The 14759-nt window shown below is 43.3% G+C and overlaps 1 protein-coding gene across 1 annotated transcript; it reads left to right on the top strand.

Moving 5' to 3' along the window:
- The first annotated feature begins 273 nt into the window (after window positions 1–273).
- LOC106567145 (protein FAM43B) lies at window positions 274–2712 on the top strand. Its single transcript, XM_014136106.2, has one exon. It carries the CDS (start codon window positions 523–525, stop codon window positions 1531–1533), a length of 1011 nt encoding a protein of 336 aa, XP_013991581.1. The 5' UTR covers window positions 274–522; the 3' UTR covers window positions 1534–2712.
- Window positions 2713–14759: the final 12047 nt, after the last annotated feature.

The raw sequence follows: 14759 nt of genomic DNA, 5'->3' as shown, positions 1-14759 counted from the left end.
AATTAGAACACCGTTCCAACCTTTGACCTCCATATCATAATGTAACAGCTAATCAAATACATAATCAATCCACCCTGAGGACACAATGACATCCGGATGAACCCTCTCTGTCTCAGCGTACTCAGGGTTAAGACAAACATAAATACAGAGAAATCCCAATCTCCTTCTCAGACCTGGCCAGATAAATGAGAGGGGTTGGCGAGCTATTTGGAATGAAAACAGTGGAGGAGGGAAGAGGAAGAGGGGGGTTTCTGAAGCACGGGGCTAAGTCTCCAGCACTGATCAGAGCCGGATGATGCAGACAGATGAGGAGAAGGAGGGAGGAGGAGAGGAAGGAGGAGCAATTGGTGGAACAGACTGGCTGAGGCTTGCAGCTCTCAGTCTTTCCTCTGTGCTTGGTAGGGAGGCTTCTATCTATTTCTCTCCCTCCCTCTTTCTCTCTGCTCTCTCTCTCTATTTTGCTGACAAAAACACACACACAGGCAGGAGGGCTCGCTCCCTCAAACTCACTCAGCCTGCACCATGCTGCCCTGGAGAAGAAGTAAGTTTGTTCTCGTGGAGGATGAGGCCAAGACAAAGCCTAAGAGCCTTGGAGTGGGGCTGACCTACCAGTCCATCATCTCCTCCCTGGTGCGCTCCTGTCCCGACCTGCTCCCTGACTCCACTCCCTTTGACTGGCTGGGCTCCGTTTTCCAGAGCAAGAGGCAGACGGTGGAGCTCAATAAAGAGGAGCACACCTACAACGTTCGTTACCTGGGAAGCATCGTCACCATCACAGCTAAAGGAGGAGGCTGCACACAGGACCCTGTGGCTAAGATCTGGCAAAGGAGTAACTACGGAGAGCAGAGCGTCAAGATGATGTTAACAGTGGGTCTTCAGGGCATCCGGATGGGCACAGACAAGACAGGCAAGAAGAAGCCCACCCAACTATACTCTCTGAACCGGATCACCTGCTGCACAGCTGACCCCTGTCGGCCCAAGATCCTAGCCTGGATCTACAGACATCAGGTCAAGAACAAGGCGGTGGTTCTCCGGTGCCATGCCGTTCTGGTCAGCAAGTCAGAGAAGGCCAGGGCCATCGCACATAGTCTCTACCAGACGTCCACTTCAGCCTTCAGTGAGTTCAAGCGGCTGAAGAGGCAGAGTGATTTCAGGCACTGCCAGCAGCAGCTGCTGGGGGAGGACATGGTGCCGCTGATGCCCCTGAGGAAGCTGCTCAACGGGCAGTGCCACTACCGGCCACCTGCTGACAGCCCTGGAGGCCCCAGCACCACTCGTCTCTGCTCCATCACAGAGGAGGAAGAAGAGGAGGAAGAGGTGGAGGAAGAGGTGGAGGATGAGAAGGTGGCGGAAGAAGGGTATGAGGGAGATGAAGAAGCTCTAAAGGACACTAACCTAACTCAGTCATATGGGTCATGTGAGATGAGCCTAGGGGACATAGTTAATGGACTGGATGAGTGCTATATCAACATCAACATAAGCATCAGCGACAGCAACAACAACACATTGACATTTGTCAGTTCTCTAGTGTGAGAGGAGAGTACATGGACATGGTGTCATATTACCACAGAGCCACATTCGTCCTCTACTCTTTTCACTGGTAACCTACTTTCACTGGCTCTTTCCTGTTGTCCACAATTTGCAGTGTCTGTCAGGGAAGTTCTCCTCCAGTGCTCTTCTGGGTCAAGGAAGGAAGAAAATCTCTGTTTGGGAAAGGAATATATTTTTTCAGACGGCTCAGACAGACTCTGGTTTGTCAATTTCAATTTACCGTAACAATTTGGTGAGACTGAGTGTTTACAATGAGGGTTGTGTGAGAGACTGATAATAGCACAATTAAAAGGGAACAATTTCCGAGACTGTTGAGAGAACTAACACTGAACTCGTCATAGTACTGCCAGGTCTCACATCTCACCCAAACCCAAATTGTGTTTACGTCTCTGTGTAACTTGATATTTTGTAAATACAGTGTTTTAATGTACGCACATTTTGATTGACTTGTACTTTTTCAGAGGTTGTTTAAATGAAAAATATGTATACTTTCTACTAAGACAGTCTGTATAATGTAATTTTCCACAGTTGACCTTTCTGAGTGCGTTCAACCCTGAGCAGAAGTTTAATATAATTTTACAACAGCATAACTCCGGCAGATTAATGAATTAGGCTATAATTTGGGAATCAAGCCATTGAGTTGACATGTTTATTGCTGCCATTTGCTAAAGCCCTGCGTACTATTTATATCTGCAGTGACATTTAATGCTGAGTCTTTTGTCTTTCTTAATGAGACACCTTTGATCTCAAGGCTGTTGTTATGTTATATCTCCACACTGTGATACATTTGTAACCAAGGAGACAAATGAGAGTATGCACAAATATGTGTAGTTTTTGAACATTTGTTTTTTTACCTATAAACAAAACAGAGATACATGCCCCTGAGTGTGTATTATATTTCTATCAGCAGGATTAAGGATGTGTTTGCATGACTGCTGGACCTTTTTTCTCTCAAAATGGCAGACACACTGAGGAAAGAAAGATACATCTGTTTCTCGCAGGTGAATGAACCAGACCACGAAATATTTAGTCTTATTATCTAATTTCCTAAAGATTGAGTCTTTACTATTTAACAAAAACATTGTGATTATGGTCTTTGTTATATCTACATGAAATTAAGTTATTGTGTAATAAGTAATAAAAAATACCCTCAGAATTTCATTTTTGTATATGAGTGACAAATTTAGACAGTTACTGACAATCAAAGCTGAGCATAGAGCATTTGTATGATTATGGTAAATCTGAGAGCTTGATTTGATTCTCGTCTCCACAATATTGTATATTTTGAAGTTAGTCGAAACAAGATATGGAACAACAAAGAAATCAACCAAAACACAAAGCTTCTCAGGGCCACAATTACCGAAGAGGTGTCTTGTTTAGTATCCACCACCACAAGACATAAACAGTCACGCCACATTAAACCACATCTAAATTGGACCTTGCCAATTGGTTAGATGTAGATCGGACGGACCAATCTCTGCTGGGCTGGTATTGGCCACTCAGCCCTTTCCTGGGAGTGAACCAATTAATCAGAGCATTGAATAGTTCAGGAAAATAACATACATTCCCTGCCTAGGCAAGAGTGGGCTGCCTGTCAGACTGATGCAGAACCAACTGAACTGAGACGGATACCAGGAAGCTGTCATACTTTTTTACTGTCAATGTGCTAATCAAGATATCAGACCAAATTCATTTGTGATGTGATATTCTAATGAAATGTTCATCAAATGGATATTGTAGTTCTCTTAAACGGATATATACTTTTTAAGCATAATTATCATAATTATACATTTCTCCAGTTCCTGCAGCTTTTGGTAAATAATAATACAATATAACATTCACACTTCAAAACACATCACAAACGTGTATATTTACAATGTTTAGTTATGTAACAAATAAACAGACCTGTTATGTTTTGACAGAGCAGCTTCGCCATACAGGAGGCTTCCTGTCGTTTTTTGTTTGCCGATCTCGCAGAACACAGAGCTAGTTCAATTTACTCAGGTTTAAATTATTTAGATGGATTGGTCTTTGGTGAGATTTTCTGGAACTGTTGTTGTCAATATATTCACTAATAAACTACCTCTGAGAAGGTAGAGGATCACCAGTCTGTAGGGAAACAATAAGGAAACTCCCAACCACAAATCTATCCTAGTTCACCTTGGATGAATACAAAAGACAACACATACAGTTAATTTTGTGTGAAAATACACTACATGACCAAAAGTATGTGGACACCTGCTTGTCAAACATGTCATTCCAAAATCATGGGCATTAATATGGAGTTGGTCCCCCCTTTGCTGCTATATCAGCCTCCACTCTTCTGGGAAGGCTTTCCACTAGATGTTGGAACATTGCTGCCGGGACTTGCTTCCATTCAGCCACAAGAGCATATTATTTTATATATTGTCAAGTTCTTCCACACCGATCTCAACAAACCATTTGTGTATGGACCTCGCTTTGTGCACGAGGGTATTGTCATGCTGAAACAGGAAAGGGTCTTCCCCAAACTGTTGCCACAAAGTTGGAAGTACGGAATCGTCTAGAATGTCATTGTATGTTGAAGCGTTAAGATTTCCCTTCACCGGAACTAAGGGACCTAGCCCGAACCATGCAAAACAGCCCCAGACCATTATTCCTCCTCCAAACTTTACAGTTGGCACTATGCATTGGGGCGTCAAACCCATATTTGACCATCAACCTGCCAGATGGTGAAGCGTGATTCATCACTCCGGAGAACGAGTTTCCACTGCTCCAGAGTCCAATGTCTTCACAATAACAGCACTTACAGTTGCCACCTTTCCAACTGGATTGTTGGAAAGTCACTGAGCTCTTCAGTATGGCCATTCTACTGCTGATGTTTATCTATGGAGATTTCATGGCTGTGTGCTCAATTTTATACACCTGTCAGCAACGGGTGTGGCTGTAATAGCCGAATCCAGTCATTTGAAGAGGTGTCCACATACTTTTGTATATTTAGTGTGCATTCATTATAGATAGCTTTTTAACTAATGTGAAATGTAATATAAAATATCTGATTTGGTCCATGGGGTGAAATAAATATTTCCATACACATGCATGTGCACCCCCCAACAGAATCACCACAAACACACACTCACACACACGGACACACGCACCCACACAGCCATATGACTAAAGGTCTCATTACTTTCCAGGTCTCCTCTCTGCTCTCTCTGTCCCCCTCTCTTCCTTCTGAGCGATGGCTCATTGATCCGAAATGTCTTGCCCACAGCACACCTCGTTCCCTCTCCTCTTGCTGACTGGTGTCCAGGAGAGCTGATTAACACATTCTCCAAAGGCTCTTTTTCCTGGAACACACAGACGTGGAATTGCTGTGGAACGCAACATCGTATTCCCCATCGCACCAGGTGACGAGGATGTGCCTGTGGTGGTGTCACACTGCCCTGAGCGTCATTCACTAGATAACAGATAGAGAGAGAGAGAGATACTGGGGAAGCCAGGTAGAGAACAGCTACGAGGGCAGAGCCACCTCACCATGTCCCCACAGACTCCCTGCTATCTCTTTGTTCTTCACTGCTGCATAATATGTTGCATTCCACAGCGATTCCATGTATGCGTGTTCCACATATTATGTGGGCAACACATAACACACCATGTGACTTGCCGCATGTTTGATTAGATTTCTTTCATGTTCATTAAGAACACGAGTCTCCGGTGGCCTGATTCGCTGCCAACAAGCCTCTAGAATAGATGCTGAGATAGCGATTGAGCCCCAGTATTCTGGAAGACATCCATGATGTACCATGAGCCACCTAACCTGCTCTGCTGACATCTGTTCATATTGGCTCTGTATTGCTGGGAACGCACCTGTTTACACAACACGCTGTATGGCTCCTCCGCTAAGTGCACCCATGTCAGACATAACACACTCATGAACGGATGCCACAATACAAACAATGTTGCTGGATTTATTACTGCGTATCGTGTACAGATGGACAAATTGGATATCACATAACATATTAATACGTGAATGTCGTAAGACAAACAGTGTTGCTGGAATTATTACTGTGCGTCTGTATCGTGCCATACATCTGAATCTAGGCCTACTATATGGAAAACCTGGGCATTGCACAGGGTGGGATGCGAATCCATCCCAGGAAAGATACACTACTGCATATATTCAAAAGTATGTGGACACCCCTTCAAATTAGTGATTTGGCTATTTCAGTCAAAGTCGTTGCTGACAGGTGTATAAAAGTGAGCACACAGTCATGCAATCTCCATAGACAAACATTGGCAGTAGAATGGCCATACTGAAGAGCTCAGTGACTTTCACCATTGCACCGTCATAGGATGCCACTTTTTCAACAAGTCAGTTCTGTAGTGACCATCTGGCAGTCATACGGACGAATCTGGGTTTGGCAGATGCCAGGTGAACGCTACCTGCCCCAATGCATAGTGCCAACTGTAAAGTTTGGTGGAGGAGGAATAATGGTCTGGGGCTGTTTTGCATGATTTGGGCTAGGACCCTTAGTTCCAGTGAAGGGAAATCTTAACGCTACAGCATACACTGATATTCTAGATGATTCTGTGCTTCCAACTTTGTGGCAACAGTTTGGGGAAGACCCTTTCCTGTTTCAGCATGACAATGCCCTTGTGCACAAAGCGAAGTCCATACAGAAATAGTTTGCCGAGATCGGAGTGGAAGAACTTGACTGGCCTGCAGAGAGCCCTGACCTCAACTCCATCGAACACATTTGGGATGAATCGGAATGCCGACTGTGAGCCAGGCCTAATCACCCAACATCAGTGCCCAACCACACTAATGCTCCTGTGGCTGAATGGAAGCAAGTCCCTGCAGCAATGTTCCAACATCTTGAGGAAAGCCTTCCCAGAAAAGTGTAGGCTGTTATAGCAGCAAAGGGGGGACCAACTCCATATTAATGGCCATGATTTTGGAATGACATGTTCGACAGGCAGGTGTCCACATACTTTTGGCCATGTAGTGTACGTAGAAGTCAAATTGTGTGACAAACTGGATATAATGCAACCCCACTGAGCTCCAAACCAACAAAGCTTGCTGACCTTTTCCATTTCTTGCATCTCTTAAAATGTGTTCCTAAAAAGACTTGCACACCTTGCAAGTTGCAAATGAGCTGCCCTGGCCCGTGTTTTGCTGTTACCCAAAGCTGTCAAAAAACAGAGGCAAGAGAAGCCATAATTTTCTTCTAGAGAAGAAAATAATCTCTACTGTCAAAGGCATCACTATGATGATTATCATTATAAAGCATTATTTCTACCCAAGCAGCCTCCCCATGAGGCTTTGGCTCCATGACATAGATGACAAATAAAGACTTGTTTGTGATGAATATTGTATGGCCCTTCATGAAGGAGGAAGGAATACTTCAATATAGTCAGAAACACACACACACACACACTCTACTCTGTTATGTTCTGCCATTTGTACTCTACAGCGTCTGATTCAGAACCCATAAAACCTGTGGCCTTAAAAATCTGCGAAACAATGTAGTAATTCATGAGAACCAGGGGTAAGTTACTACCATTAAACCTTTATGGTGTTATTCCATCATAACAAATACCAAATACCAAATAAAGTCTAATAGGAACATAATAAATAAACAACCACTGCCCAGACAGTCTTTCTTTAGCCTGTACTGTATGCATGCTAAGTCATTGTGTTCCACAAAATGGTAGAATATTTTATATTCTACTTTTCTCTTGTAGGATAGTGACTGTAAGCCTAAATGCACTGTTCCAGTGTCTTAGCGAAGCATGGCAAAGGTGTTGGTAAATTTATAATACTGAAATACATTTCACTGCCTTGAATCTTTTTGCTCAGTCTGTACTCACTGGGAGCAAAGTCATTTCCTCAGATTTAATAGAGCTGGTTTTATGAAATGCACTTTTTTATGTAATGCACTGGAGCTGGTTTTATGTAAAGACATTAACTGTACTTTCCTACAGACTCACCATTACTAGCCTGTCCACTTAAAACTCTTCAGACAGAATGAATATTTAATCTAAGAAGCACACATGTACATAGCTGTGTACATTAAAACATTTGCTACTCAGAGAGGAATCATGTATTTTAAGCCTTCTTATCTGTTGATGTGCCCTTGAGCGAGGTACCTAAAGGGGAACTGCACCCACTGATTTGGCCTATTTATTTCGCTTGCTCCTCAAGAAAATCTGGCAGCCACGACAGAAAACAAATGTGAGTTGGCTTGGGGGTGTGGTTTGATGTGGGTGTGTCTTGGGTGTGTCCTTGTCACCACTAAGACTCACCCATCTGTCAGGACCTTGCCCTCAGCTTCTTCCTCTTTGGTATAATGGCATTTACAACAGTTATATGTGCATTCCGCCACCTACTGTACAGGTTTATAATAAGGATCCCCAAAAAATGTAAACACAGGGTAAAGAATTAAAAATGTATAAGAAAACATGTCAACAAAAAAAATCCATACAAACTATCAATAACGAAAATGTTAAACTAAATCAGCCTGCTTTTCTGTTCTAATCAGGTCCCTACACAGGCTTCGAAGGATCCTGTAAGGGCGGGACATTTACTGGCAACAGTACTCCTTGCAGTGCTTCTGTTATTAAATCTTGGAGGCCCAAAAACTTCTCGGCTGCAGAGATGTCCATCTTCATGGACATCTTGGACACTTGTGCAGTACAGTTAATAACTGTGGCTATAAATAATACAAAATCCACCAGCGTCACAATAAGTGTGTCCAGATCACTTGATTGACGTATAACATTTGCAACTGGTTGAGGTACATCCACTGCCATATCTTCTTCAGAACGGTGGCCTCTTGCCCTTTCAACGCCTCCACAGAGGAGATTTGCTATACAGCCTCGATCCTTGACCCCTCAACCTCTTTCACCCTAACAGGGCACTCTGGGAATTCAGGAATATGATCCACACCACAGTTGCAACATTTAACATTCACAGACTCTTCAATAACATATTCCTTCCGTCTGCAAACACTTGACACATGGCCAAACCTTTTAGACTTCTTGCATTGCGTCGGGTTTTGCATGAACGCTCTTACGGGATATCTTATATATCCCTTGCCCTCAGCGGTTTCCCCCCACTCAATCACAACAAACAGGTTGAGTTCAATAACGACAGGCAGATGTATGGGGAGATGCCGGAGGAAGCTTTGACGAGGTCAGTAGCCTACAGAGTAATATGAGAGGAATGGAATTGCTGAATATATGTTGATATATTCTTAACTAAGTGTTTTGGTAGCTTTCAAATTTAGTAACAGGTTCATGTAGAATAAACAACCCTTTCCATAATACCATAGAAGCAGTGTTCTGCTAATATAACAATGTGTGCGTTTCATCCTTCATTGTCATTCCCAGCCGATACAGATACAGCGCCTATCGGCATTTTGTCTGGTGGTAATGGGGCTACCTTGGTAAACATGTCAGTGGTCATACCTTCCTGTGTGGTGTCCCATATACAACAGGAGTTCCCTGGTGCAGAATACACACGGTTTCTCCCTCCCCATATTGACTTATACCATTCAATAATAAAAAATACAATTAGAAGTCTGGACTTCATCACATCATGTTGCAAGTCTCCATGTGCTGGCTCCATACACATTTCTGTGAACACATAGTCACTGTTCTATTACCAATGGCAGTTAGGATAGGTAATATCTGTAACAAAAACAGGTACTATGTTGAAGATTGAACAAGTCAGATAAAACCTACCCAATTATGGTCTCCCAATCGACGACCATTGGTGAGCAGACAAGAGGTTAGGCTGGAGGTAAGGTCTTTGCCACATCCCCATTGATGGGCATGGCAGCATAGATCTGCTCCAGGCCCCTCAAAGATACTGGTCTGTCAAACACACACACACAGACCACTGATTTCATTATCAATGGTGGTTATGACTAGCATTGTGGAACCAACCTGATCGCTGCATTCACCTTTCTACACTGCTCAAAAAAATAAAGGGAACACTTAAACAACACAATGTAACTCCAAGTCAATCACACTTCTGTGAAATCAAACTGTCCACTTAGGAAGCAACACTGATTGACAATAAATTTCACATGCTGTTGTGCAAATGGAATAGAACAACAGGTGGAAATTATAGGCAATTAGCAAGACACCCCCAATAAAGGAGTAGTTCGGCAGGTGGTGACCACAGACCACTTCTCAGTTCTTATGCTTCCTGGCTGATGTTTTGGTGCTTTCATTCTAGTGGTAGCATGAGACGGAGTCTACAACCCACACAAGTGGCTCAGGTAGTGCAGCTCATCCAGGATGGCACATCAATGCGAGCTGTGGCAAGAAGGTTTGCTGTGTCTGTCAGCGTAGTGTCCAGAGCATGGAGGCGCTACCAGGAGACAGGCCAGTACATCAGGAGACGTGGAGGAGGCCGTAGGAGGGCAACAACCCAGCAGCAGGACCGCTACCTCCGTCTTTGTGCAAGGAGGAGCAGGAGGAGCACTGCCAGAGCCCTGCAAAATGACCTCCACTAGGCCACAAATGTGCATGTGTCTGCTCAAATGGTCAGAAACAGACTCCATGAGGGTGGTATGAGGGCCCGACGTCCACAGGTTGGGGTTGTGCTTACAGCCCAACACCGTGCAGGACGTTTGGCATTTGCCAGAGAACACCAAGATTGGCAAATTCGCCACTGGCGCCCTGTGCTCTTCACAGATGAAGCAGGTTCACACTGAGCACATGTGACAGACGTGACAGAGTCTGGAGACGCCGTGGAGAACGTTCTGCTGCCTGCAACATCCTCCAGCATGACCGGTTAGGCGGTGGGTCAGTCATGGTGTGGGGTGGCATTTCTTTGGGGGGCCGCGCAGCCCTCCATGTGCTCGCCAGAGGTAGCCTGACTGCCATTAGGTACCAAGATGAGATCCTCAGACCTCTTGTGAGACCATATGCTGGTGTGGTTGGCCCTGGGTTCCTCCTAATGCAAACAATGCTAGACCTCAAGTGGCTGTAGTGTGTCAGCAGTTCCTGCAAGAGGAAGGCATTGATGCTATGGACTGGCCCGCCCGTTCCCCAGACCTGAATCCAATTGAGCACATCTGGGACATCATGTCTCGCTCCATCCACCAACGCCACGTTGCACCACAGACTGTCCAGGAGTTGGCGGATGCTTTAGTCCAGGTCTGGGAGGAGATGCCTCAGGAGACCATCCGCCACCTCATCAGGAGCATGCCCAGGCGTTGTAGGGAGGTCATACAGGCACGTGGAGGCCACACACACTACTGAGCCTCATTTTGACTTGTTTTAAGGACATTACATCAAAGTTGGATCAGCCTGTAGTGTGGTTTTCCACTTTAATTTTGAGTGTCACTCCAAATCCAGACCTCCATGGGTTGATAAATTGGATTTCCATTGATTATTTTTGTGTGATTTTGTTGTCAGCACATTCAACTATGTAAAGAAAAAAGTATTTAATAAGATTATTTCATTCATTCAGATCTAGGATGTGTTATTTTAGTGTTCCCTTTATTTTTTTGAGCAGTATATTTCACTTCAGATTTCATGATATGTGGTTCCACCAGGCTAGATTATGAAGATAAATTGGGACAAAACTCAAAACTGTTTTGACCTTTGACCAAATGTCACCAACCTCATTCAAGTGTCCTCCCTGTTCCGTTTATAGGAATGGTTTGAGCGAGGGCATGTCTTTGTGATGCTGAGGGTCCCCTTGCTGGTCTTCTCTATGTGGCACACCCTGATCTGTTTCACCTGTCCTTGTGATTGTCTCCACCCCCTCCAGGTGTCGCTTATTATCCCCGGTGTAAATATCCCTGTGTTTCCTGTCTCTCTGTGCCAGTTCATCTTGCGTCTATTTCCCCTCCATCTCTTTTGGTTCTAGTCCTCCTGGTTTCGACCCTTGCCTGTCCTGACGCCGAACCCGCCTGCCTGACCACTCTCCCTGTTCTGTCTTCATGCCTGCCTATCCCCCTGTACTGTTTAGACTCTGATCTGGTTACTGAACCCTTGCCTGACTTTGAGACTGCCCTTCGTCTGGTACTGTTTTGGACTCTGACCCGGTTTATGAACTCTCGCCTGTCCCCGACCTACCTTTTGCCTAGCCCTTGGATTACTAAATATCGGAGTTCAACCATCTGCTTCCTGTGTCTGTATTTGGGTCTTGCCTTGTCCTTAAACTATGTTGCATGTTCGGTTGCAAACTGGACATCTCTCAAACAACTGCAGCAGGCAATCCTCATAAACAATGTACTTCCTCATCTTATGAGGTGGTGTTGACTAGAAAGGCCTGTGACAGGGTGATACAATAGACAGCCAATTGGTAAATTGCATTTTGTTATAAAGAAAGGACAAAGCTTTTTGATAATGCACTTCACAACCAAAATTACTCTACCACTGAATCTGCTTGGCTGGGAAATTAACCTACTAGTTTATCAAACCGGGTATTTTCTTAACTTTTCACATAAAACACATTACAGTTGTTGATGAAGTCATCATGGCAGTAACTAGGGTCAAGCTAATTGTAGGTCGACACTAGTTCCCACAACCACAAAGTCATACAGGCTCCCTATTTCTACAGTTTCTCTTAAAAATTTTAACCAAGGGGTTGGAACCGGTTCAGGGAACAGAACCAAAACCCGGAAACAAATGTGATCTATACTGTTCCCGGAACAGAAACATAATTTTTTTAAATATATATATATTTTTTTTCCAGTCCCACCAAAATCGCAACAAAGCGACTCACTCTGTCACTCAAACTTATTCCAGCATCTGCCTGGAAATCTTTGCCAGTGGGTGTGCATGTGTATAGGCTACCTGGCTCTTCCCTCTGAAGCTTACTTTAGCCTACTGGTGACATTACAAGCGTAATTCAGAAATGAGGGAGAGATGTTCAACCCCTAAAAAAATGACAGCCATTGTGGTATGGGTCAGAATGACCCGCAGTTTAACCTCTTGGCGTTCCCCTAGGATAGGGGGCGCTAAAGCGATTTTTGAAAAAGATTCGTGCCCATTTTAAACGGCCTCCGACTCAAACTCAGAATCAAGGATATGCATATAATTAATACTTGTGGATAGAAAACACCCTAAAGTTTCTAAAACTGTTTGAATGGTGTCTGTGAGTATAACAGAACTCATATGGCAGTCAAAACCCTTGAGACAGATGGAAACAGGAAGTGGAATTCTGAATTGCGAACTCAACTTCATCACATTGCCTATTAATCACACCATGAGCTATGGTTCATTGAGCACTTCCTATTGCTTCCACTAGATGTCCCCAGTCTTCACAAAGTGGTTTGAGCCTTCTACTGTTAAAACTGAATGAATGAGACGCTGTGGAACGTGGTCACACGGAGAGGGCCATCACCATTATGACGCCGGCGCCCCTGGTTACCCTCCCCTTTCGAAACGTTTTGAAACACAATGCAATCGTCCCCCTCGAATCTTATTGGCTCTCTTGTTGAAAAACGCCCTGAAGATTTATGTTATACAACGTTTGACATGTTTGAACGAACCTAAATGGGAAAAAAATTCATTTTCTCGAAATGGCTGTCCCGTGGCCGACGAAGCATTTGGATCAGCCTTCAGACACGCTAACAAGAACAAGCTCTTGGAACATAAAGGAGTCATTTTTTCGAACGAAAGTACATTTGTTGTGGACCTGGGATTCCTGGAAGTGCTTTCTGATGAAGACAACCAAAGGTAAGGGATTATTGACAATAGTATACAAGACTAGATGTGATATGTGATTGTTCCAAGATGGCTATTGCTAGCCTATTGTTCTGAGTATCGCATCCCCTTTTATCGCAAAGTGTGATTACCCAGTAAAGTTATTTTTAAATCTGGCATTACAGGTGCTTTCAAGAGATATTCATCTATAAATCTTAGAATGACAATATTACATTTTAAAAATGTTTTCGAATAGTAATTTAGTAAATTGTAGCTCTGTTTCATCGGATGCATTTGAGGGAAAATAGTTAGTCAACGTTACGCACCGATGTAAAATGCTGTTTTTATTTATAAATATGAACTTTATCGAACAAAAGAATGCATGTATTGTGTAACATGATGTCCTAGGTGTGTCATCTGATGAAGATTGTCAAAGGTTAGTGCTGCATTTAGCTGTTTTTTGGTTATTTGTGAAGCATGTGGTTGGTCGGAAAATGGCTATGTGGCTACTTTTACGATATACTCCTCTAACATAATCTAATGTTTTGCTTTTGCTGTAAAGCCTTTTTGAAATCTGACAACGTGGTTCGATTCAGGAGAGGTGTATCTATAAAACGATATAATTTGAGAAAAAAAATTGAAAAAAAAAAATTCTTACATTTTGTTATGCTAATGGCGATATGATTTTTCGCTGGATGTCCGTCCCGTATGCACAGGGGTTAAACACACTCAACACAGTCAAAGAACCAAGTAAAAACAGCCAGAACTTTATTTTGTCTTGTCTGACCTTTCAGAAAGAAGAAATACAAGAACATTTGATTTCAAAAACTCTATATTTAAGGACTATTTGTTAAGCGTATTTCCTTCTCACAAACAAGCATTTTCTGTTTCCCCATTTTTCTTGCATTTCCCAGTAACAGTAACACTTAGGTGTGATTTTGACCCTATTGGTCAAAATTATCCCTTCATTCTTTCTCTCCACATGCTGAATACAATGTACGTGTGTGCTTTCTGCAGATGCATTTATTGCATTCTACAAAAGTGGTGCTGGTTTTACTGTCTTGTCGAGGGGGGCAGAGCAAATCATGTAGGCCCTGGAACAATTCTGAGTACATTGGAAGCTGACAGTCTACCTTCACTTTGTTGTGGTGACGGTTACCATTCTATATTACCATCTTTAGACTTTCATGTCCTCTCTTCTATGGATGACGGTTGTTGCATGCTCTCTCTCTCCATCTGATGGAGGAGATGGTATGGCAGACTCCACTGAATCCTCTTCACCAAAGAAGACTTCACAATCTGGATCATCGACAGCATTGTCCTCTATCTCTGAAATGTCCTCGGTCACAGTCCAGAATTTGTGATAAGGCTTCATTGACTGAACATTTTTTTGGAGCTCATTTTTGAGTGTCTTGTGTCAGAGATCTGCTGCTCTTGCTCGGGAAAGCTCCTTTTCACCAAAACATAATTATAAAAATGAAATGAGAACCAGTCAAAACAAAATACATCAAATACGCTTGTTTAATTTGGACCTGTGGAAATATCTATACACA

Source organism: Salmo salar, chromosome ssa13 (genome assembly GCF_905237065.1).
Source record: "Salmo salar chromosome ssa13, Ssal_v3.1, whole genome shotgun sequence".
Classification (NCBI taxonomy): Eukaryota; Metazoa; Chordata; class Actinopteri; order Salmoniformes; family Salmonidae; genus Salmo; species Salmo salar.
Note: the sequence above shows the minus strand (reverse complement) of the source record. Positions and strands in the feature narration are given on the sequence as shown.